Source organism: Urocitellus parryii, chromosome 7 (genome assembly GCF_045843805.1).
Source record: "Urocitellus parryii isolate mUroPar1 chromosome 7, mUroPar1.hap1, whole genome shotgun sequence".
In the NCBI taxonomy this organism is placed as follows: domain Eukaryota; kingdom Metazoa; phylum Chordata; class Mammalia; order Rodentia; family Sciuridae; genus Urocitellus; species Urocitellus parryii.
The window spans coordinates 161744276-161770624 of NC_135537.1; the positions used below are offsets into that span (position 1 = coordinate 161744276).

The following is a 26349-nucleotide window of genomic DNA, read 5'->3' on the forward strand; positions in this document are numbered from 1 at the left end:
GTTCAGATAATGAATGAATTATTTTATGGATATTTTAAAACATGCTATCATGGGGAAAAAGAAAAATTGGTCATTTGGAAGATATCCAAAACATTAAACCTTTTCTTCAGCAGAGTGACTTCCAATTTTCCAAAGGCACTGTTCTGACTATACTTCTTATTAGGGTTTTGTATGTCCTCAAACTCACATGATTTTACCAGTCTCCTCTCCTGCCTTGGCAGGAGTTCATTATCAGACAAATGATTGCCATACTTAGGCAAATTTAAACAGCAGTAGAAAAAATAAATTCTGGGGAAATGATTTAGGAAATACAAAGTCCTTTCTAAAGATGGAGTGTAGTATCAATTCAATACATTTATGAATACTAAGTTCTTGACTGTCTCCGGGATAAACAGGTGTTTATTAGCAACCCATTCTGCATGACACCGCTGTAGTGATTTTTTTCATAGCATGGAAAAAATCTTGAAGGTAGGAAAACAAAAGAGAAAATTATGATATAAGTAGTTTAGTCTTCATAATAACTGTAACATAGTAAACTGAATGGCAGTGTGGTGATTAATATCCTTTTCTTGAGGATATGAGTTTGAGGAGAGGTAACTGAAGTTTGGAGAAGCAAGTGTATTTTTATACATGATGGTAATGAGAAGTTTCACTTTATTTCTTTTCTCCTGTATATTTTTTAAGTTCTATTTCAGGTTAACCTTATATCATCAAATGTTTTATAAATGTATTAGCCAAATCCATGCAAGGTCTCTGTTGTACAGCAAGATTTTGTCCTAGAAATGTGACCACAGCATGTATATTGTTCCCTCTAATCTTTCTTACTGGTTTATTTTCAATAATGTTTTGCTCTAACAACAACAAAAAGGGATGGGGAGGCTGCCAAAAGTCTACATATTAGAACAGTTCTTTAAGGAAGGAAATGGAGGAAATCTCAGACAAAAATCAGGACAATCATTCGAACCATGATCTTTTTATACCAACTGTTTAGGCCAAATGCATCTATTTTACTTTTAATCACTTGATTTTATTTATAAATTGCAATTCCCTGATCCCAAAATTTTATTCTTTATATATCTGGTTACTTGTATTGATATTTGTTTATGTTGGGCAGTGTGTGTCAGTGTGTGATTGAGTGTGTGTTTGTGTTTATAATCACATGTGATTTTTAAGATGGTGTTTAAAAGAAGTAACCCTTCCACAGCATGTCCTCCTCACATTCTTCCACCAGAGAAGAGGCCCCCTGAACCCCCTGGACCTCCACCGCCGCCACCTCCACCCCCTCTGGTTGAAGGCGATCTTTCCAGCGCCCCCCAGGAGTTGAACCCCGCCGTGACAGCCGCCTTGCTGCAACTTTTATCCCAGCCTGAAGCAGAGCCTCCTGGCCACCTGCCACATGAGCACCAGGCCTTGAGACCAATGGAGTACTCCACCCGACCCCATCCAAACAGGACTTACGGAAACACTGATGGGCCTGAAACAGGTTTCAGTGCCACTGACACTGATGAACGCAACTCTGGTCCAGCCTTGACAGAATCCTTGGTCCAGACCCTGGTGAAGAACAGGACCTTCTCAGGCTCTGTGAGCCACCTTGGGGAGTCCAGCAGTTACCAGGGCACAGGGTCAGTGCAGTTCCCAGGGGACCAGGACCTCCGTTTTGCCAGGGTTCCCATAGCATTACACTCGGTGGTCGGGCAACCATTCCTGAAGGCTGAGGGAAGCAGCAACTCTGTGGTACATGCAGAGACCAAATTACAAAACTATGGGGAGCTGGGGCCAGGAACCACTGGGGCCAGCAGCTCAGGAGCAAACCTTCACTGGGGGGCCCCAACTCAGTCTTCTACTTATGGAAAACTCTATCGGGGACCTACAAGAGTCCCACCAAGAGGGGGAAGAGGGAGAGGAGTTCCTTACTAACCCAGAAACTTCGGTGTTCTGAAAGATTCCTTCCCTATCCATCTTTTCATCCAGTCCTCTGAACCTTTAATGAAATCACTTGCCAGAGTGAGGTAATCATCTGCATTTGGCTACTGCAAAGCTGTCCGTTGTATTCCTTGCTCACTTGCTATTAGCAGGCGACTTACAAAATAATGATGTGGGCATCAGTTCCCCCTGGATGGGTTATAGCCAGAACATGTACTTCAACTCTGTCTAGGAGATACAGTAGAGAATATGGAGAGGGTCATTAAATTGAAAAGTCAAGGTTATATTAGTTTATTGCCTGCATTTCTTGAGCAGAAGAGAGAACAGTTTGTTTTGAGATGGCTCAGGAGAGGCTCTCTTTGGCTTTTAAAGTTTTGGGATTTTTGGTTGGTTGGATTTTTTTTTTTAAAGGTTTCTTTCTTTTGAATTTTAATTTAGATTTTTTCCCCTTTAAAGAGAATAGTGTTCACAAAATTTGAACTGTTCTTAGGCTTTTGCTAGAAGGAAAACAGTGGTCTGGCTGATTTAAATAAATGTTTCCTTCCTCTCCACATCTCACTATTTTTGCTTTTAAGTGAACACCCCTCTCCCCCACAATTGAGCATCTTGACCGTATCTTTTTTCCAAGTAAATTACTCATCCTTAAAGTTTACTACACTTTGACAAAGGATATGCCCCTTTCCCTGCACATAAAGCAGGTTGTAGAAAGTGGCATTTAGGGGCAAGTAGGTAAACTTGCCCAGTTTCTTTCCTTTTGCCCAGTTTCTTTCCCGCCATCTCTTGTCTCTACCTCTCCCTCTCTGGCCCCTCCTTCTCTACCTTCTCCATCCTCCTTTGTTTTTGAGGCATTTGTTTGGAAAAAACATCGTTGAGATGCCCAAGAACCTGGAATTTTTTTTTTTTTTAATAAAGGAAAGGAAATTCAAACTCCTACATTGTTCTCTGTAACTCTTCAATTCCAAAATGTTTTTTTTTTTTTTAAAAAAAAAAACATGTTCTGATGGGGAAATTGATTTGTAAATGTGGATAGCCTAGGACATTGCTCTGAGCTGTGGTTATAAAGATGATGCCTCCATATACCTAGAGGGCTAATGAGAGCAGTTAGTTTATTGTTTACACATATATTTTTATGTCAAAAAAGAAAAAAAAACGTTTCAAACAGAGCATTGTGATATTGTCAAAGAGGGAAAAAGCCCTGAAAATACATGGAAATGTAACCTAGTTTAGGGTGGTATTTTTTTGAAGATACATCAACACCTGATACCTTTTTTAAAAAATAATTTAAAAACAACATATCGTGAAAAAAAAAAAGAAAAAAACAGTATTGACATGTACACATCCCAGCATGTATATCCTTCCAATTATTTAGGGATTTTCCTCCACAGAGATTTGATTTTGGTTTTGGTTTTGGTAAAAAGGTTAAAATGTAACTTCCTGGCAATAATTTTGCCTTATCATATAAACAGGAAATGGAAGAAAAAAACTCTCAGGGTTGGATAACTTGGGAGGTATCTCATTCTGGCTTCCATTTCTAAAAGTACCAGCATATGGAGTGTTTTAAAAACAGATACATGTCATATAATTTATCTGCACAGACTTAGACCTTCGTGAAATATAGGTTAGTCCCTTTTTACAAAGAAAAGGCAAACATTCTTTCGAATCTTGGAGAATAGTTTAAAGCTCAAGTGAAGTTTCATGTTTCAATGCCAAGTTCTTATATTAAAAAATAAAATCTACTTATGACAGAAAGGTGCATTAATTTAAAAAACTTTAAAGAACCCTCTTCAGATACTTACATGAAGATTATTTCCCCTGTTACTGAAAAGATAGATGTTGGTGTGTGTATTTGTTTATTATTCTCTGGTTTTTGGTCTGGCCTTGCCCTCAGGGCCAAACATTGATTAATAAGAGAACCTTCTAGCCTTTTTGGTTTAATGGCGTTTTATACCAGTGTGTCAAATTAGATTTTCTAGGCACACTGATATACTATCAGTAAATTGCATTAAAAATTCATCTAAACCTTCTGTCTGTTGACTTCTTAGTCCTCAGACAGGGGCCTTTGTATTTTAGAATATTTGAATTTGAGGTATTGGTCACCCTCCCCTGTTTTTGATTAAAGAAGCTGAGCCTGGGATACTTTTTAAAGTATCTGTTCAGTGAAAACAGAATTGTTTTCCCATTGAATATGAATAAAAGTATCTATTTTTCATTGTATTTTGGTTATCAGCAGTCACCAATAATGTTTTTCCCTCCCCTCTCCCACTCCTTATTTTTAATTATGCCAAATATTCTGAATAATATACTTAAGCTTCCATTCCCCCAACCCTACTAGGGAAGGGGGTGGGTGTATGTGTGTGAATGTATGTGTATGTATGGTCCCATCTCACCCCCACCCCCATTTTGGGAGCATGACCTTTAAAATGGGGGGGGGAAGTTTGGGAAGTTTTGACTATTTCTAAAAGCAGAGGGGGAAAAGATCTCAAATATCCTGGAAATCTGTGTGAAGGAAGAAAAGGTATTTCATAATTTTCCAGCTTATGTTATCTATAAACATGATGGAAGTAAAGGTTTGGCTGAATTTCAACTTGACTATTGGAAAGTTACAAATCCGATTAATTCCATTCAAAAGTGGTTTTGGTTTTGTCTTAACTATTGTACCGTGGAAGATATTAAGTCTATTAAATACATTATTTTGAACAGATGAGAAATCTGATTCTGTTCCTGAATGAGAGGCAAAACTGGTTTGACCATGATTTTGAAAACAAATTTGCTTGACCCAGTTTCTTTAGTTGTTTTCTTCAACTGTCCATAGGAAACATAAGGATTTGAAAACATCATCAGATCTAAATGTTTAAAGCCAGGGCAGTTAGCACAAATTTGTAAGTAGGACTTCTGTTAGCTTATGCCATAGACATCACCCAACCACTTGTATGTGTGTGTGTATATATAATATGCATATATAGTTACAGTGCTAAATGGTTACCAGCAGGTTTTGAGAGAGAATGCTGCATCAGTAAAGTGTCAGTTGCCACCTCATTCTCCCTGATTTATAGGTTCCTGACACTGTATTCCTCTCTCTTGTTTTTGCCCCCCATCGGGTGTACCTTGTCTATGTACAGATATTTTGTAATATATTAAATTTTTTTCTTTCAGTTTATAAAAATGGAAAGTGGAGATTGGAAAATTAAATATTTCCTGTTACTATACCACTTTTGCTCCATTGCATTTACTTCTAATTTCTGTACCTTCTGAGCATATCTAATTGTGTATAACAGACATTTTACCTCCACTTTATCTTAGAGGTTCTCTGTCTCAAAATCACTATTGATTTCATAAGCTACCAAAAAACTTTCTCAGAGTTTTTGAAGAGGTGCTTGAAAACACTAGACTAGAAACTAGAGAATAAAAAAAATAAATAGGGAAATCCATAAGGCCTGATTTAAAAAAAAAAAATAGAACTAAACAGTTACACAAATATTGGTGGCACCCAGCCATCAAAAGAGTTGAGCTTCATGTACCCTGACTCCTCCTGACAGGAGAGGTAAGTGGGTTTGAGCTCAATAGTCATCGAGGGAAGTTGGTAAGAAGCTGTTTAGATCCAAAGAATAATCTCTTAAACCAGGCTCCCCACCATCCCACCCCAACCCAGTTCCCACAATGTTATAGAGCAGGGTCAGCATGGGCATTAGTGTACCCAGAGATTTCCCAATGCCTGCCAATCCAGAAAGTGAATCAATGTTGTTTAAAGGTTAAAGTCCCTATTATTTCTAAAACCAAGTGGCTCATGCCTGTAATCCCAGCAACTCGGGAGGCTGAGGCAGGAGGATCTCAAGTGAGGCCATCCTGAGCAGCTTAGACCCTAAGCAACTTAGCAAGACCCTGTCTCAAAAGAAGGGATGGGATGTGGCTCAGTGGTTAAGTGTCCCTGGGTTCAATCCCCAATACCAAAAGGCAATTCTATTTGTAAAATTTTTCCTATCTCCACCTGAAGAGAGAATTATTTTCCTTTCCCTTTAATGGTTTAGAAGACTGAGGATAAATTTTCTCTTGTGCTACAATCCTGCTAGTTATGACAAGTAGGTAGCCGGTAGATAGAATTCATCAAGAGAAAGGATTAGGGAGGATGAGTATCTGGAAGTTGTAAGTGCGGTGAGCAAGTTGTACAAGGTCAAGGAACACCCTAGAACAAGGGGAGTTAGGAGGAAGTTGAAATTAAAAATAGCCGATGATATGGGTCGCCAGCCTGTTTTTGAATCTTCAGTTTTTGGTGTTGCCTTGCCTTTGGACTAAGTCATGTCCTCTTTACCCAGGAGAATGGAGAGCTCAGATTGTTCCTGTTTCTGGAATTAGGTGTTCTGTTTAGTCTCCAGAGAAAAAGAATTAGTTTTACATCTTTTTTTTCCTTTGTAGTTGTAGATGGACAGAATGTCTTTATTTTATTTGTTTATGTGGTGTTAAGGATCAACCTTCACACATGTTAGGCAAGCGCTCTGCCACTGAGCTACAGCCCTAGCCCAGTTTTATGTCATATATATATGTTACAAGTTCGTGACTAGGGATGTGAACTCGTATTGTTCCCACTTTATAGCAGTGGCTCTCTTTTCAAATCTGTGCCTAAAAATTGAACCTAACTATCCTGGACATTTTCTTTATCATACTCAAAGTCATTTCTGATTAGGAAACATACTTTTCAGTATCTCAGTTTCTTAGGCACTATTCTCCCAGACAAGCATCCTTAGTATGATAAGGCCAGTGCCTCAAAGACGTTAACAGTGATGCTAAACTGGAATTTTTGTTTTTATTATTAAAGATTACTCTATAACTTGGCTCTTTTTTAGTTTTTAAGTGACTTCACAGCATAATCATTTTCAAGGGCTGAGTGGAATGGAATGGGGAATTCCTCAATGAGGAAATACTCTACCATTCCAAGGGAGAGGGACTGCCAAGTGTTCTGTGGTTCTGAGAGGCAAGGTGAGCATTCCTGGACACTTTGGAAGATTTCATTATCCTGTGTATGGCATTTCTTATCTGTAGGAATCCCTCTAGAGTTTCAACTGCCTTGTGAACACTCTTAAATCGGAGATTACTTCAGCCAGGGTTGGAAGACTGCGGGAGTATGACACCTGAAGGAGTCATTGGGGTACTCTACCACTTCTCACTGGCTATTTCTCACCTATTCACCCACTTCTTTTTTTTTTCTTCTTGTTTTCTTTCTACTCACCATCCAACTAGAGTGATGAACAGCTACCATAGGTATTGATTACTTAACCCAGCTGGGTATTTAATTATAGTTGTCTCAGTTTTGGTTTTGGCTTTTTGGCTTTTTGGTGATATTGGGGATTGAACTCAGGTGCTCTACCACTGAGCTACATGCTCAGCTCTCCTTTTTTCTTTTTCTTTTTTTTTTTTTTTTTTTTTGAGACAAGTTCTTGCTAAGTTGTCCCGGCTGGCCTCAAACATGCTATCTTCCTACCTCAGCCTCCTGAGTACCCAGGATTATAGGAGTTTGCCACTGCGCCTGTTTCATCATTTTGAAATGCCTTTAGAGGTGATTCAGAAGACAAAGGTCTATTCAGATCCTCAACTTATGGGGTAGGAGGTACAAGAGCAAAATAACCATGTTCTTATTGCCAAGAGCTATGAAAGGAACTTTTAATTCATGTTATGTGGGGCACAGGAGATTGTTTTTCTGGTCATGGAAGCCAGAGAGTCCTTTCAGTTTTCCTGCTTTCCCTCTTTGAACCTTCACTTCTTCATCCTCTTCTCCCTTATCCTGAAATTGTTGCTTCTGCTTGTAACATTTCTATGTTCAGTTGCAGATGGTGTCTGTGGGAAGTAAAGCTTGGTCGAAAAAGAGTTCTGGTATCCAAGAGAACGTAGATAAGGCTTGCAGGGTTGTCCCCCCCACCCCCCGTACCCGTGATTAATCACTTGGATGCCAAAATGCTTTGACCACTGGATGGCTCTCATATCGCTTATTTCAAAAATTAGTGGTCCAAGTTTGCAATAAAGATGTTAGTCCTTAATACCCTCTAGAAGGGTAATTATTGGTGAAAGCTTCTCATCATACAGTCCTTAGCTTTACAGCATGCTTCTCTAGAGAAGCATGAGAAGATATAGCCATAGTTCATTTAGATATAGGTTCCCTAGGATCTAGAAGTAGATTTTTGATGTCTTGCTCTGGCATAGTTGTAAACTAAAGAGAGTGTTGATAGTTCCAAAGGAATAAGGGCTATTTTATGCCTCCTTGAGGGAGGGCAGCATGAAGAAGCCTTTAAAAAGATTACAATGTAGTGATGCAAGCTAAGTGAAGAACAAAGCCTGGATCTTGGAGGGTGTCTTTTCTCTACCTGAGGGGGCTATCTGATGGGGTTGTCTCTTCCTCCTATGTCTTAGAATTTCAACTATACTTGATGAGCAACACCCTTGGTGTAAGGATCACCTTGCAGACAAAAAAACTAACTGTACCATGCTAATGCAATTTTAAATGCTTTCCTGCCTGGAGAAAAACAGGATAAGTTTTAAAGCTTTCAGAAAGTTTAGGAGCCTGGTCTTCTGAGATTGACTTTGCACCAATATTTGTGATTTCTTTTAGAGGACCAAGGTCACATAAAATAAAGCCATATAAGGAGGTAGAAATAAGGGTAAGAAGGGAGAACTAGAGCAATTTGGTAGCCAGGTTGCAGAAAGAGAGAGGAATATGGGAAAAATTATGGTTGGGCTAGTGAAATTTAGGGGATGACTGCTCTAGAGGTTCACAGTTTACTCCAGTGAGGTTCCATTAAGGCATCTCTGTGAGTAAAGAGTTTCCCTTGATTCACTGGAGTATTACCTTTAGGGTTAGAGGATGGGCCTAGAACTCTTAAGCTGGGCCATAATTTGAAGACATTTTTTCTACAGAGGCTAGAGAATGTAAACAATATTAAGCAAATAACTTATGATACATTTGTGTAGCACTGTTAGCTACATAGTTGAAGAGGATAAGGAGTAAGAAGGAAAGAACATGATAAAATTGTGTTTTTCAAGTTTTAAAACTCTCCAAGTAGATTTATGTATTTTATGTCAACCTAGAAACTAATATTATTCCTCATCCCCTTATTTTAGATGAATGAGGGCAGTGCATAGAAGAGCAGACAAACCAGAATTTGTGAATTGGAGTTCCAGAATGTTTGTGCTACAAAAGGACATTAGTTTGTTTAGTTCAATGCCATCTTTGGCCAGTAAAAAAAGTTTAGAAAGGTGGAGAAACTGGTGTTTGGAGAAAGAAGGAAGAAAAGGGGAACTAACCTTAAGTATTACCATGTGTCAAGCTCCTGTCTCACTGTCTCTTCTTTTTGGCTTTGGGGAGGAGGAAGACAGGAATGGTGTGTCTCTTGCCACCATGGGTTCTTACAGGTATCTATAGGCTTAAAGTAGGAGAAAACAGTAGTGAGTGTGTGGGCATTGATTGGATATTTGAAGGGCTTTACTTTTACTGTCTTGATTCTTAGGCACCTTGAGACCAAGGGCTGGAAAGAAAAGACATCCCTCTTATTGTCCTGAGCAATATGTAGAAGATAAAGGGAAGTGGTAGACCACTTTTTCCTTTCTAACCACACAGGACTAACCTAGAGGAAATGAAGAATCAGCATTTGAGATTGAGGTTAATCTAAGGAACCAGACAATTGAAAGGTAAATAACTTCTCCATTCCTAGAGACTATACAATGAATCAGAGGCAGGTGTGATAGGGAGCAAGATTACTTTTGGCACTGAGATTGATTTTCATTCTAGAAAGTCAAGTCATGACCCAAGAATATAGGATTTAATCTTAGAGAACAAATAAGGCTTCTAATCCTAAGGCGTCCTCAGAGAAAATAGTGGAAAATAGTGTTTATACACTATGAATCAAGGAGATAAATTCATTTGGTGACTGTGCTTTTTTCCCCCCGATTTTTGTTTGTAACATTTTGAAGTCCTGAAATTGAATTTGTGATTTTTAAAAGTGTTAAGTTTGGGGCAGGTGGGAGTCTGAAAACAGACAGATTTAGATTGTATTCCTCTTGGTTGTTTGGTATAATATCCCAAGAGTTATACCATGGAGACTGCTTCAGTGGGGAGGGGTAATATCATTAGCAGAGTTATGTCTTGAGTAATTACATCTAGGGGTGGGAGGAGGTTGAAGGGAGGTCCCACTTTTAGGAAGCTTCTGAGCCTAGTGTGAGAGATGAGTCTTATGCCTGGGTCGGGAGTGGGGAATCAATATTTTTAAGTTAGCATATTAAGTCAAGTTATAAAGTAAGAGTGTACTAACAAGAGGAAGCCAAATCAAATAATTACAAAAAGTGGAGTTAATAAGAAAAAATTCTTTGAAAGTGAGAGAAAGGTGAACAGAGGGAGGAGACTTATGGAAATGTATTTTGGGCAGAGGGACATGAGTTGACCTAGGATGGTACAGGAAAGGGTGTTAGGAAATGAAGTTGGAGGTGCGTTCTTCTTGGCCTGAATTGAGGAATTGGAGCTGTGTGGGTTTTTTTTTTTTTGTTTGTTTGTTTGTTTGTTTTGTGCAGGGGATCCAGGGCCTGATACATGCTAGGCAAATGTCCCAGTCCCTCTGAATGAGGAGTTGAAATTTGCTTTGGTAAGCAGTAAAAGAGAAGTGAGCATGATGAGATGAAAATTATTCCAAGGACTTTGCAACTGCAGAGTTCTGTAGAATGTTGTTGTTATTGCCCATACCTGAGGCAGTAAAGCCTACAGTAGACTAGGAAAGGGGGAATCAGAAGAAATGGAAGGGGGGTGGTCCATAGGAATTAGGCTTGCTCAAAGTTTAGATGTGAGGGGAGAGACAAAGATGGCCTCCAGATGATCCCAGGACACATTTGTGCTGCTGATAATGATGGAAGCTTTGGTAAGAGACAGCTTTGTTTTTAAGGAATAAGTGTTTATTAGCCAACTGATGTGGTGTGCCTGTCTTCAGTGTTGCAGAGTCTAGAAGGGGCCCTGTCCCTGGAGAACCGTGGAGCATGTACTGTGTCCAGATGGTAACCTGCACCCCACCCATTTCAGGGTGGAGAACCAGACAAGAGAGTCCCATTGCTGGGGTGTGCCCACAAACTTCTAAGGATGCTAGTCAACTTTGGATCTGGGAAAGAAAATTCAGTTTTTTGGTTTTGTTTGTCAGTTTCTTCCCCTTTAATGCCTTGAAAATGGGATATGACCAGCCTGTGGCAGCATGTGCCTGTGGATGCACAATTCTCTGGCTTGATTCTTGGAAGGCCTTTTCCTGTCCCTCCCTGGGGGTCATTTGCATCTCTGGTTCCTGCTCCTAGAGCCATAAAGTGGGAGCCCCCATTTATTAATTGGGTTGGGACTAGGGAGGGGGTCAGCAGGGGACTCTTTAGTACGGCAGGCGGGGGTCTTCCCGAATGAGCCCATTAGCCAGCCCCAGCGGCAGCTGAAACGGGGCTGCAGCCAAGTCCTCTCTGTTTCAAAAACCCTCCATCGCCTGCAGCAGATCAGAACAAGGCCTGCGGGAGCCCTTAGCTTCTGATTGCAGCTGTGAGGAAGGACAAAACAATTTATAGGAAGCCAAGTAGCTCCTGTCTCACTGTCTCTTCTTTTCGACTTTGGGGAGGAGGAAGACAGAAATGGTTTGTGCCTTGCCATTATGGCTTCTTATATATACCTATAGGCCTAAAGTAGGAGAAAATAGTGAGTGTGTGGGTATTGATTGGATATTGAAGTCAATGCTGTGGATTATTTACATGTCCTTTGCTCTATTCATTCCATCTACACAGTTATGTTAGATTAGCAGCTACTGCTTACATGGGGCTCCCTAGGGCAAAGTTGAGGGGGTGCCCAATCTGAGATGGGGGCATGCTTATCAAACTCCTTCCTGCCCCATACCTGCCTTTTGTTTTATCAAGATTCGGGGTCAGAGTATAGATTCTCTCCTTACTTAATTTCCTCTTTTTTAAATTATTTATTTATTTATTTATTTATTTTAGTTTTTGATGGATCTTTATTTTATTTATTTATTTATATGAGCTGCTGAGAATTGAAGCCAGTACCTCACACATGCTAGCCAAGTGCTTTACCACTGAGCCACAACCCCAACCCACTTAATTTCCTCTTAATAGAAAGGGTTTGGCACTTAAAGGAAGGCCTCCTACTAGGTCTCACCTGTCCCTTCAGTTAAACCTGCAGGAGGAAGGCAGGCATCTCCAGGGGACCTTCTCTAAAGTGGTGCAGAGAGGTGTAAAGGGCAGGAATATTTCACTTCCTAATGCATGGATACTTGACGTGACTTCTCTGTTAGAGAATCATACATTGCCAGAGCTAGAGAAGAGGTCAGGTAATCCAGGCTCTGAGTTTGCAGAACAGGAAACAGGTTTAAGGATGGCATAGTACCTCACCCACAATCTCTTTTTTTTTTTTTTTAAATACTACACCTCAAGTTTGCCTCTCTTTTTTTTAAAAGAGAGTGAGTGAGAGAGAGAGAGAGAGAGAATTTTCTAAATATTTATTTTTTAGTTTTCGGCGGGCACAACATCTTTGTTTGTATGTGGTGCTGAGGATCGAACCCGGGCCGCACGCATGCCAGGTGAGCATGCTACCGCTTGAGCCACATCCCCAGCCCTCACCCACAATCTCACAGTTGGTTTAACCATACTAGGACTAGATCCAAGAGGCCAGAATTTTAACCTATATGAATATAGAGCCTCCAACTTTAAAATCACCTATTCCTGAAAACCCTCAGCTTCCTCAGGAAAGGAAAGAAAGGCTGTGAGATTTTGAAGGGGGAAGGACAGAGAAGGTAAAGGTAGGTTTAAAAGTCATTAATAGAAAAACATTTTTATATTTTTACCTTAAAGGATAACATCTAATGACATGCAAATTAAGCACTTTTTATTAGAGCTCTTTTTCATTAGGAAGCAAATGGCAGCCACAGCCAAAGACCCTGATGCTCTCAAAGTTACTCCAAATTTCAGAACACTTAGCCACTATCTCTGCAGGTTGGAGGAAAAGAACCTCAAAGGCAACGTGAGGAATTAATCCTAAATCTCAACTCAGACCCCTTTGTATATTGAAAAGAATCATCCTTCTGACCTTTTAGGTTTTAAGCAAGCGGTATCAGAACTAAGTTACCACAGGAAACGGGTTTGTGGCATTTATTTTATTTTCCAAAAATAAGGGGGGAAATGAATCAAAATGAAGGTAGAAAGAAAACATATTTCATCTGCTAGAAAATTAAGGTAGAAGGGGTGTCTCTGAATGACACTAGATTAGAGAACCCAAAACAAAATAAGATACTCTCTGAGATTACAGGAAAGTTGTGGGGGTAGAGGGAGCATTACCTCTCTCCTTATTTTATTTTTTTAGTATTGAGTTGTTTGGAAAGTGGTGCCTCATGGTGGCCTAAACCCAACATGGTGTGCTTAGTTGTCTAATCTGCAGGGCAGGTTCTGTAAATTATCTCACTCTGGGCTAACTAAGTCTCACTTCCCCTCCTGGAACCCTCCTGGATACATCCACAGTCCCATGCTTTCTCTGAGCATATGAAATCAGGAGCCACTGATGAGCAGAGAGGACAATGCTGAAGGGAGAAAGGCACAACTGGACAGCTTGGAGATAAGAGTTATGGATATAGTTGGCAGGGGGTGCAGGGGATCTGCAAAATGAACATTGCGGATGACAGACAGATCCCAGTACATATTCTTTACATTTTGTCCATCATGCCCTAATTGATAGCATAGGGGAAATGTGGTATTGCTTCCCATGCAAATTTGTATCTGCCCCGGGAATATATGATAGACCTACTTGCCCAAATTGCATCAAGTCTGTTGTCCTACAAGTCTTTCTGTTTTTTTTTTAATTTTTATTTTTTTATAGTTGTAGATGGACACAATGCCTTTATTTGTTTATTTTTATGTTGTGCTGAGGATCGAACCCAGTGCCTCACGCATGCTAGGCAAGCACTCTGCCACTGAGCTACAGCCCTAGCCCAAGTCCTTCTGTTTTATAGTCAAGATCCTTTTGTATCTCAGAGCCCTTCTCAGAGAAGTTGTGATGGACAAGAGAGTCTCAAATCTAAGCTGGTGATCTGATCAAAAATTGAGTGATCTCCAAGTTATCTTCTTGCCTAAAATTTATATTAAATTTTAACCATTAACCTTCATTGCCTTTTATAATTCTGGGTTTCATAGCTTCTATTTTTGTTGAATTCTCTATCTATGAATACAGGGACAATGGTTTTGTCTTTATCAACCTGGGAGACAGAAATCTGGAAACGTAACTCTCTGGGAACATGCTTAAAATTTATCTTAAAACCTTGTGGGGAATTCAGGTTTCAAGAAATTGGAGAAATGGCAGCCACCACTCTCACTGTTATCTGCCAACCTCATGCTTCCTGTGCTAAAGACGAAAGACCCTCTTTGCTGTCTAGTCCCTTGTCTCATGTCTAATGTAGCCTGTCATATTCCTTTACAGGTGACAGTAGTAGGGGTGGCCCCTGAGGAATTCGGTGACATCCATCAGACACCTTGCATTCAGAACCTGGCAAATTCAGTCTCTTCCAAGAACTTAATGCCAGGTAGGGACTTAAGGCCAATCAGAGGTCACTATCTTCTTTTAAATGGAATACCCCCAGCCTCACTGTACCCTGATCTCAGGGAAGTTTCTTACCCTCAGAGATCTCCAGAGGAGTTTCCTTAGCTTTTTAATTTGATGGCTTTCTGGTATCCTATCTTCGGTTAACAAGTTCTTCCAGCTAGAGTAAGTGACTCCCTTTCTTGGCACCAGCAGTCATTTCATTCCTGTTGTTTCCTCTTGGCCAGCTGTGTTAATAGAGATTCCTCCATGCTGATGTGGTTGCTCACTTTCAGCCCTCTCCTTAGGATGGCTGCCCCACTCACCCACTACCCCCATCATACACAAAATACTTCTTTTCCAAAAAGCTATTTTCTATTCCTTCAAATCAAGATAAAATAGTGATGTCCCTCTCCCTTCCTCTAACCAGCTTCTTCATCTCCTTTCTAGGTTCAATGGGAGACTGCACCTGTCCGAACACTGTGTGAAATACCAGAAGTAGATGCCTGCAGCCTGCTTCCTCCATTCCCAATGCCCAAAGCAGGTGGGACACCTGGCTCCAGTGCCCACCCTTGTCCTCTTTGCCTGGTGGTAGGTATGCTCTCCCTTCTCCTAATCCCAAATAGGGCCATATTTCTTTCTGGGAGTAACGTTTTTTTTTTTCTCTTCTTCTTTTTTTTTTTGAGACTAGGTCTCACTATGTTACCCAAGAAGCAATCCTCTTTGCTAAGTAGCCTGCCAAGTAGCTGGGACTACAGACATGTGGCAGTGTGTCCAGCTTTTCTGATGGTATTTCTGTTGTTTATTATCTCCAGCAAGAAGACTCAACTCCTTGTCTTGCTAACTTTCAAACCCTTCTCTTCAGAGAGTCCCTCCAGTTATCAAATGTCCATTCCTTTTTCTGTAGTTCAAAACCTTTCCCCCCATTTAGTAGGTATAGAAAAGAACCAGTAATGGGGCTGGGGCTGGGGCTCAACAGTAGCATACTAGCCTGGCATATGTGAGGCACTGGGTTCGATTCTCAGCACTGCATATAAATAAATAAAATAAAGGTCTATCAACAACTAAAATAATTAAATAAATAAAAATTTAAAAAGGGAAAGGACCAGTAACTAGATGGTCTTTGAGACTAGAGGGGAAGGGAGAGGCAGTCCTTTTCTTGGGAGCTGGAAGTCTGAATCCCTAGATGTACATCCTAGTAGAGTACCTGGATCTTTTCAAGAAAAGGTGTTTTATCTGGTGACTGTTTCCCAGGATTCGGATCTTAGCTCCCAGAGTCTTTCTGTCTCTACTTATTCCCAGACTTCCCTGGGAAATGGAAAATGGATGACTGAAGGGAAGAATCAGCTGCTGGATATTGCTCTTTGGAATTCAGGTGTCAACTCTCCTCTGGGGCCTTTAGAGAACGTCAGGGGGGTCAGAGCATCTTCCTGCCTATCAGGCCTTAGAGTGACATCATCTTTTCCTCTTGACCCTTGGCTTCCTCTCTCAGCAGCATCCCTTTTACTCCTGCAATTCAGATAGCTCAAGCAGCACTCCCAAACAAGTACCTTCACTGAGCAAGGTGCTGCTTTCCTTGAGGCAGATGCTTTTGAGTTAGAAGTGGAGCAAGTGAAACAGGGAGATAAGAGGGCTGAAGCAGATGTTAGAAAGCAGGAAATTTCCCTGGAAATAGTCACCTATTAGGTATGTATGTGCTACCTTGATGGTACAGAGAATACCGACATTTATAACTCGTACCCGCCAAGCATGATGTCCGATTCCTCAAAAGCAATCATACCAGTTAGGCAGCTGCAGTCTTGGTTTCTGCCACACGAGGGCACTGCTGACCAATTAAAACTCACACCTCAGCAGACTGGGTACCCTTTCTCCTTGACCTCTCAGACACCCCCAGAGAGTCTGAGAGCTGAGGGCCAAGGAGTCAAAAGAATAACTGGAACCACTTGTTCTTTCTTTAAAATGGCTTAAGACCCTAAACACTGCCCTAGTGGCCTGCTAGCTCAGTGCACTTCCAGTTGTGCTTGGAAAGCCCCTAGTTCCAGGTACTAAGCAGTTCACACAGGTGCTCTCTCCTTCAGGGTATAACAGGTTCTAGCTGTCTACCCCATTGTCCCCTTACCTCCTGACAATTGCTTTCTGGCCCAGAGGGTGGGGGTGTCTATGGTTTTTAGGGGGGAAAATATTTTACAAGTATTCCAAGTGTCTTTGTTAGTGAGAAAGTATTGGGGGGCTGGAGACTGAAAAAGTGTGTCACCCCATCATCTCTTCCAGCACAGACCTGAAGAACTCATGACAGTCTAATAGATGTGTTTAGACTGAGTGGCTGGAGTATACTCAGGATACCTGTAGGCTCTGAGCCAGAAAAAGTGTCAGAAAACAGTATGGGAAAGGGGGCTGCTTTGGTCCTTGTGCCTCATACCCACCCTATGCAATGTCATGGCTCTGTTAGTGATGCCAAATGGCCAATAGGCTTCTACAGGAATGAGGACTCCACAGTTGACCCTCAGTCTCCATGAAGCTCTTCCAGTCTGAATAGGCTCAGGGAGATGACAGAGGTCTTCTTCTTCCTCCTCCCCCCATGCCTGAGGGCCCCTCCCCAGGAGGACAGCTTGATTAAACAGTCGGTGCTACTGGAATTACTGCACAGCTGGCGCTCCCCCCAGCACCCTGAGCAGAGCAGCAGCGCAGATTAAAATCTCCAATTAGCGTTAAAGTGAAGTGAGGAGGTGCTGAGGCTGCCAAGGAGGCCAGGCGGGGGCCCTGGGTCAGCACCCCCACTCCTGCCTGGATTCTGAGTGCCACTCTTCATCATCCTTTCTTCTCTAATTCCTCTTCAATGTGCTAAGAGCCTATTAACCTTGTATCACTTGGGGCTGGAGGGCTTGGGATGGGGTGGGGCAGGTGTAGAACCTGGAAAAATCTGGGGACCCTTTAAGTATGGAGGAGCATGAGAATGGTCAGAGCTTGTCCTAATCACAGCCTGCCAGCAGCCAGGCCAAGGTGACTTCCCTCTAGTGCTACTGCTTTTTGTCTAAAGAAAGAGCAAACAGAACAGGTCCCTCTAAGTCCTCTTTCCCATTAAGTACTTAGGGACATGGTACCCACATGAACATCCATCTTTGTATATTTGATCCTATCTGATCCATCTGCTCCCACCCAAATTATGGCTCCTTCCTCTCTCCCTCTCTCCCTCCCTCTCCCTCTGTCTTTCTCTCAGCTTTCCTGCAGGAAAGGCACAGCCAGACTCAGGAGCATCACCCTGCCCTGCCACCTGGGTCCCATCCGGCTCCTCACTCCTTGTTATATCTTCTTCCTAGTTTGGGGATGAGCCGAGATATGCCAAGAATGGAAGTCTCAGATCCTCCCAACCCCTAAATATTACCATTCTAAGATCCTTCTTTCATTTAAACTCCGTCCTTCACGTATCAAGCCTAGAAGCATGGCAGCAGAGCTAACCATACCCTCTGATTGCCCTCTGCCCCTTTAAGGGAAATGGAGGTGGGTACCCAGCTGACTGAACCTACTCACACCTTCCAGAAATTAGACACCAGGGCACGGTGCCACCCTCCCAGGCTGGCACATGCTACCCTGGCAGAGGTTCAAGTAGCCCCCCCATCATACTCCCACCCCTATGTCTTCCTCTACTCTCTCCCTCTTTCTCCCCCCCCCCTTTTCTCAGCTCAAAGCACAGCTGAGCCTTAGAAGGGAGGGTGGGGGTGGAGAGACCAAGCTGGGGCAAGGGGGTGTAGAGCTCCAATAGCACGTTTTCACCTGCCATTTAATTGGATGTATTTTTAATTAATGGGACCTCAGGGACCAACATGAGACAATCTGATCTCTGAATAGGGACAGGGGAGGGATTGGGTAAGGGAGGAGGATTGGGCCACTGGGTGCGGTTACCGGGAACTCGGGCCCATCAATCACTGGCCACTTTGCGTTCTGGCATGGAGAATAGCAAGGTAGAGGAGGAGGGGAGGCGCTGGGGAGAGGTGCCAGGATTTCCCCCCTGCCAGGACCTCCAAAAGGGATGCAACTGTACTGGTTGACTCAAATCTTAGAGCCCAAAATTGCAATCAGAATAATAGGTAAGGCTGTTTTCTTGCCCCTGGGGTTTTGTCTAGTTGGGTTTTTATCCCAAGGAGTGCTGTAAAATTGTGAAAGGAATGTGGGGACAGAGGTTTGAGATCCCTGAAGGAAAGTACAAGAGCTAAGGACCATGGAACTAGAGACTGTGATGAGAGGGAAGAGAAAGGCAGATTTCAGAGATATTTCTGTATGTGTCCCCCCACCTCCATATTTGGGGTTGAACTCAGGACCTCACACATGCTAGGCAAGCTCTACCACTGAGCTATATCCCCAGCCTTTCTACATTTTGACTTGAAACAGTGCCATCAAAGTTACATGCAAAATGGCATGCAAACTAGGACTGGTGCCTTTTAGGGTCTGAATCAGAGAACCTTTCTGTTCCAGGGAAGGGAACTTGGAGCTCATCTTGCCTGACCCCATTATTTTACAGATATGGAAACCAAGACCCAGAGAGGGGAATTCATTTGAATCCTGTCTTGGAGCTGCTTTTGTTCCTGGGTTTAGAAAGTTCCTGGGAACACAGGGAAAGGAAAGGTAGGTATGGAGGGAGGAAAGTCAAATGAAGAGTCAGCAGGACCCTATATTCCATTGCCTGAAGCCTCATGTTTTTGTCCCCTGAGTCTGGGAAGCAACTTAGGGAGTCAAGCAAGTGCATCTTCTGTGGAGCATTACTGGGAAACATTTTCTTTCTTTCTTTTTAAAAAAATATATATATATATATATTTTTTTAATTTATGTGTATGTGGTGCTGAGAATCAAACCCAGTGCCTCACGCATGCTAGGCAAGAGCACTACCACTGAGCCACAACCCCAGCCCATGGAGGACATTTTCTTTATATAGCCTGTTTCATAGTTCATCTCATCCATTCCCTTGATTCCAAGCAGTCAGATTTCCTTTAGTCCCCATTCCAGAATTTTACCTTAACTTCTAAGGGAAGGAAATGAACCAATTACTCCAATTTTTTAACCTAGAAATAAATCTTCCATAAATCTTCCAGTCAACATTAAATATGGAACTTTGTTAGAAATCTTCTCACAAGTTTCCCTGCTATAATATAAACCACTGGAGAAAGTTATGCCAAAAAGTATAATAAGGGGTGGTCTTATACCTCTTGTCCAATGTCTAAGCCTAGAACAGAGACAGAATTCAAATTCAAGGCCCTAAAGGCTGAATTAGAAAAGCCCCTAAATTCATGTAGTACCCTGCCCTAGGGCTCTTGGTTAGGTCCCGTTTGGTTCACATAGTGTTCATGTACCCTGGAAGAGAAAAGCAAGTTTCCAACCTCCTCCATTCCTACTAGCTTTCTTTTGTCACTGTTTGTGAGCTAGGGTTAAAGAGGGAAGGATGAAGGCAAATGGGGCCTTTACCACCAGGTTGCCAAAGCTGAATTTCTTGGCATCCTCCCCTTTCCTGAAAATATTCAATATTCTTTGTTCTGTGCTTCATGAGGCTTACTTGGGGTAAGGGCAAGATTAGGCACAAAGTTTGGAAGGCAGCGCCAGGGGAAATTTTGTCACATTCTTCATGCCCCCACATCTTTTTTCCCACCCCCAGAATTTTCTCCTCTAGGGGGAAGAGCAGGCCCTGGGGGAAGAGCAGGATCTGCCTCTGTAAGTGCCCCCAGCCTCATCCTGCCCTGCCTTTAGACTCTCAGAATCTGCCCCTGGTCTGTCTGATCCTTTGCCTTCTCCACTGCAGCCAAGATAAGAAGGTCCTCAGGTCCCCCAAGGACAGACTAGGAAGAATTCTTCTAGGACCCCTGCCGGCTTCCAAGGGTATCAAGGCTGTTGGTAGGGGGAGAACTGTGGCAGGGACTGCAAAGAAGGTTCTTCTGTTGGGTGAGATGAGGTAGAAGGTTGCAAAGAGACAAGATGGAGAGGTGACATTTGGAAACTGAGTCCTATAGTCCCACTTGTGGAGTTGACTGCTGAATGTAAGGAAGTATTATAGGAAGTATTATTTGGGAGATATTTTAGGTGGGTGCTGTTTCTACTCTGGAATGCAGAGCAATGGAAAAGAGCATGCAGTAAGGGAGGAGAGAGGATGGCAGGCTTTCTCTAAAAAAAAGCTAGCCACCCTTTCTCTTGCTGATGGTTGTCCTTTGTTCATCCGTACTTCAACATACTCGGGGCATATGGAAGGGGCAGAAAGGCCCTTAAAGTACTCACTCCAGATTCTGGGTGTTTTTTTAAAGAAATAGAGCTTCCAGGCTGGGGTTATAGCTCAGCAGTAGAGTGCTCGCCTCGCACGTGCAAGGCCCTGGGTTCGATCCTCAGCACCATATATAAATAAATAAAATAAAGTTAAAAAAAAAAAAGCCTCTCTCTTAAAAAAAAAAGAAAGAAAGAAAGAAATAGAGCTTCCTTTCTTCAACCCTATCAGGTCTACCTCATATTCCCAAGGTCTAGCCAAGGGTTCCAGATCCACAGCCTGTAGTCCAGAAGAAGTTCAGAGACTTTTGTGGAAAAGAAGGGTAGATGTGAAGTGTTTGGAAGGTAGAGAAAACAATACCCAGAATTCTCTGCCTTCTGGACAAAAAGAACTAGCCACAATGCTCAGCAATGGCCTAGGGTTTAACTTTTTTACTCTAAGGGGATCCCTTTCCTCCTCCCCATTTTCCCACTGTATGGGGTTGGGGGAGACCTAGAAATCTGAACCTCTTACCTTGACACTTGGAAGGCTGTTATGCAGATCCCCTCTCTATAATTCCCAAAGCTATGGAGAAGGGGAAAGGAAGAGAAAGGGGTAGACGGAGGTGGCTGTACCATGGTGTTCATTAGCACTCAAGGAGAGAGGCCAAGGAGAGAAACTGGCCAGAGAGAAAGCTAAAAGGAGATACTTGCTCCCTGCTCCTGAAACAGCATCCTTACCCCATCCTCTCTTGCTTCCTCTCACATGCCTATAGGGCTATATGCCTGAGTGTGCCAGCTCTCCTGGCTGGTTATCCTGCCCCATGGAGCCAGCAGCCAGCACTCTGCCCCTGCATAGAGCACATGCTGTAGTCTTTCACACTCCTGTGCTCAGTCATCTCAATGTGCCTGTGTTGCAGATTACTATAATAAGGGATGAAAGAGGCTGTGGCCCTATGGGTAAGAAGATGGTGGGCTCTGGGGCCTTTTGGGTGCATTTTGCTTGGCTGGAGGAGGGGGTAGGGAGAAGGCTGCTGGCAGCTCAGCAGAGCCTGAGGTTCTAGTGACTCACAGCAGTGGGGGTGGCTCATAAAAACAACAGAGGGGAAGGGGGCCCAGGCCTGTTAGAACTCTCTTTGCTCCTTCTCCCCACTCTGAACTCTGTGGATGAAAATCTCATCTAGATGAGAAGAGACCCTAGCTATGAAAAAAGAAGGAAGTGGGAGAAGACAAGAGAGCAGGAGAAGCTGAACATTCTTAGAGAAGCAGCTTCCCATAAGGAGAGGCCAGTTATTCTTGCCTTACTGTATCTATGGATTGCACAGGGAGTACTGGGCATTCACATGTGCTAGGGCCTCCCAGTATCTCTGGACTTTTTCCAGAAGAAAGCTTTCCAAGTACACCCAACTATTTCTCCCTGCCTCATTTGCCTGCCTCACCAGTGAATTATGTACCCAGTTGACTCTACATTTTCAGAAATTAAAAACCAAACCAAAATGGGGCTGGGGATGTGGCTCAAGCGGTAACACATTCGCCTGGCATGCACGCGGCGCTGGGTTCGATCCTCAGCACCACATAAAAATAAAATAAAGATGTTGTGTCCACCAAAAACTAAAAAATAAATATTAAAAAAAAAAAAAAAACAGGGCTGGGGATGTGGCTCAAGCAGTAGCGTGCTCGCCTGGCATGCGTGAGGCCTAGGTTCGATCCTCAGCACCACATAAAAAACAAGGATGTCGTGTCTGCTGAAAACTAAAAAATAAATATTAAAAAATTCTCTCTCTCTCTCTTTAAAAAAAAAAAAAAGAAAACCACTACAACAAGATCAGAACCTAAAAGAATTATCACCTTTTCTCAGTAGTTTCTTCCTTAGAAAGAGACACCTAGGACCAGAGAGGAGCAGCTAGGGGTATTTAGATTGGCAGAACAGGCTGTTGGTTCGGAATGAGCAGTAGGTGCAGAAACACAGGTCTTTAAAAGTGCTGATGCCTTCCCCTCTCACAGGCCAGTGGGCAATATTCATCTCTATCCTTTTTGAATCAGGGGATGATAGAGTACTGTGCCGAATATCATAATAGAAAGAGATCAGAAGGTAGACTAAGACAACTGTCCATGGCTGTGATCCTAGTCCTGGGGCCTGTGACCGAGCCTGAATTTTCACTTGCCTATTCTGTTGCTGTTTCATTGCAGGTGGCTCTACTTTTCAGCCAGGGTAAAAGCCTTCTGCCCAACTGTTCCTGGTGATCCAGAGATGGCTTTTTTTGGTGAAAGAGACAGACCAATCACTCTTTGTGCAGGGAGATGGAATCAGCTATATCATTCCTCTCTTTGGCAGCACAAGTTGAGAGACCCCATAATAAAGCTAACCCATCACCTGCCCTGGGTATAAAATTGGTACTGCCCTGGGTATAAAATTGGGTATAAAATTGAGGGGGAGCCTGGGTATATTAGTTAGGGTGTAGGTAGGTGGGGGGCTTAATCCCCAGAAGAGATAAGAATAACTCCTCTATACCACTTGCTGCTTATCCCTCCTCTTTTTTGATTGATTGATTGGTGCCAGGGATTGAACCCAAGAGCACTTAACCACTAAGCCACATCCCCAGCCCTTTTTATTTTTTATTTTGAGACAGGCTCTCGCTAAGTTGCTTAGGACCTCACTAAGTTGCTAAGGCTAGTCTTGAACTTGTGATCCTCTTGCTTCAGAATCCCGAGTCACTGGGATTACAGATGTGCACCATTGCACCCAGCAATCCACCTGTTTCTTAAAACTCCTTTCTCTGCTCCCTTTTCTTTGATCTCCCATTAGCTACCCCATTTCTGGCCACCACATCTTCTCCAGTCTGAAAGGACATGGTAAATACTTTTATGTTCCCTGTACTTTTATCTCTCTCACTCTCTTCCTCTCTTCCCAGCTCCCAACTGAGAACTACCAACATTTGAATTCTTTCCACCAGTGAACGCCTCCAGGATCTGAACCCAGGATCTTTAGCCTCTGCTATCCTACCCTGATCCTGAAATACCATTGAGGTGGGAAGGACCCATCAGTCCTCATCCTTACACAAGTATACCCAGGCCAGGACTGATATGTCCACTGGTATTAAGGGCCCTGCCCTGGAACAGAGGGCAGCCCTAGGTGAACACTGGGGCCCCGGCCCTGAATGCATGTCTGCCTGTGCATTGGGCACACTGGTTTATTAGTGTTATTTCAGCATTGTGATGCAGAGAGAGTAAGTGTAACAGCTGCTCCTTGCTTGCAGTGTTTATTGTTACCTAGAGACAACCTCCTGGCTTTTTCCCAGCTCCCCCTCCCCCCCAACCCTGCCCCCCTCCCTGCCAACAATCCTGTTCTCCCTACACTGATGGGAAATTTATAGCTTGCCCATACCATGCCTTTAACCCTCTCCTGTCCATAGGGTAGATGGACCAAGGGGAGCCAAAGTGAGCAGTGAGCATGCTTGGGCCCCAGCAAGGTAGAATAACAATCTGGAAGAGGGAGGGAGGGAGGAATGACACATACCCCTCCATTCTGTGTGTCCAGTCTCAGGCCCCAGTTGCCCTCCTATCTCTCATGTGGAGAAAAAAGAAGAAAGAACTTCAATCCTGGCTTTGACATCCTAGAAGAGCTCCTTTGGACCTAGCATTGGGATCTCAGCATCCTCCTAACAAAATTATTCCTTTCCATGAGCATCTCTAAGCACCCAGTTTGGTTGCCTGGACCTGCATCATATACAGTGAGCTGATATTGAAAAGGAAGGGAAATATATATAGTGGCAGAATCCCCAGCCCCCTCCTTTCTGAGAGAAAGGTAACTATAGAGATGTCATATTGAGATAAGAGCCTCTGGGGAGAGAGATGCCAGCCAGACCTCTAGAGCTGGGTAGATGTCAAACACGAAGCCCACTGCTGAGCCTGATGGGAAAAACTGCCCACCTTAACTTCACTCTGGGCCCAGCACTAAGGTCCCAAAGACTCCAGGGCCATTCTCCAAGCTGGCCTTGGTCTGACTGGGCTACTCCTTTTTTGTGTGTCCTTCCTGCTTGTCTTTTAGCTTGATACCTTGGGACAGATCCAAAAGACCCAGGAGACTGAAGCATCCTAGGCATGGCCTCAACAAAGCTAGGGAGAGAGAAGCCCTCTCTATTCCCTAGAACCTTTCATGGAGGAGTACTGTGTCATCTCTTCACCATCCTCACTGGAAACAGAAGAGAGGAAAAGGGGTTGAATTTTAACAGAAAGCATACAGGTTAAACAGAAAAACATTAATGGGATGAAAGACTTTAGAATAGGCCTGCTTCTCTCTCCAGAGATTTTTTATTTTGCCTGCAATGAGTTAAGTTGGAAGAACAAGGATACTTTTCCAGGCCTCCTCCAGACAGTCTCAGCACGCTTTCCACACAGTGCCCCTTCATCAGTCCTTCAAATGTAGTATGTAGAGTTAGATCACAATTTTTTGGAGGCAGACAGCCCTAGATTCCAGTGCCAGCTCTGCCACTTACCAGCTACCTTGATAAGTCACCTCTTTGAACCCAAATTTCCTTGTCTGTGATATGCAGATGAACATCTACCACTAAGGTTGCTGTGAAATTTTTGTAAATAATGTTATAAAGAACCTAGGATAAGGGGCTGCGGCTGCGGCTGCAGCTGGGGCTCAGTGGTAGAGTGCTCGCCTAGCATGTGTGAGGCACCGGGTTCAATCCCTGGCACCACATAGAAATAAACAAAATAAAAGGTATTGTGTCTATCTGCAACTGAAAGAAGAAGAAGAACCACCAAGGATAGTACCAGATACTCAGTACATGCCCAATCAGCAGTGCTTGATGTAGTAGAACACTGTTATTTTTATGTCCGCAGGGGTGACATTGCTTCAAAGACTCCATGATTCCCTGGAAATTATCGCCATATGTGTGTGTGTGTGCGCGTGCACATGCATGTGCACATGCACATATGCATATGCACATATGCACATGCATGTACTAGGGAGAATGTTCCCAATTTTCTTCATTATGTGAATAGGAGTATAAGTCCTCTGGAAAGGAAGTAGCCCCAATCTCTTGACTCAGACTCCCTAAGAAATCATTTTGATGCCTTGCTAGCCAGAAGAGGGGCCATTCTTATATGCTACTTAGCCATTGTTCTGCCTGAAAGTATAGCTTTATTCAGGATGGAACTGGGAGAAATAACCATTAGAAGAATAGCAACAACTTGCATTTTCCAGGCAAAAGTTTGTCAAGCTTATCTACATTAGCTCTTTAAATACCAAAAAAAGGAAAGCAAATTCCATTTATTGAGTGCCTGCTATACATTTTATTGAGTATATCTTTAAAGTATGTTTGAAATTTTATAGAGTCGGGGCTGGGAATGTGGCTCAAGCGGTAGCGCGATCGCCTGGCATGCGTGCGGCCCGGGTTCGATCCTCAGCACCACATACCAACAAAGATGTTGTGTCCGCCGAGAACTAAAAAATAAATATTAAAAATTCTCTCTCTCACTCTCTCCCCTCTCTCACTCTCTCTTTAAAAAAAAAAAAAAGAAATTTTATAGAGTATTTTATCACCTAGATACACCATAATTTATAAGACTTATCCCCCGTTTTTAATCACTTAGATATTTTTACTGTTATAAATAATATCACAATGAATATC

General features: G+C 42.8%; 1 protein-coding gene across 5 annotated transcripts in view; it reads left to right on the forward strand.

Annotated features, from left to right (window-relative positions):
- The window catches only part of Cdk12 (cyclin dependent kinase 12), an 84600-nt gene extending 60649 nt beyond the window's left edge, over window positions 1-23951 (forward strand). The window contains exons 14-18 of one of the 5 annotated variants that reach the window (XM_077800575.1): window positions 1205-2009; window positions 14393-14495; window positions 14942-15082; window positions 19008-19111; window positions 23620-23951. In XM_077800575.1, coding sequence (XP_077656701.1) covers window positions 1205-1917 — 713 coding nt within the window. In that variant the 3' untranslated portion in view covers window positions 1918-2009; window positions 14393-14495; window positions 14942-15082; window positions 19008-19111; window positions 23620-23951. Of the gene's footprint in view, window positions 1-1204; window positions 4917-14392; window positions 14496-14941; window positions 15083-19007; window positions 19112-23619 lie in introns of those variants that run through there. The other 4 variants (XM_077800573.1, XM_077800576.1, XM_077800577.1 and 1 more) reach the window with 4 other exon arrangements.
- The last annotated feature ends 2398 nt before the right edge of the window (window positions 23952-26349 follow it).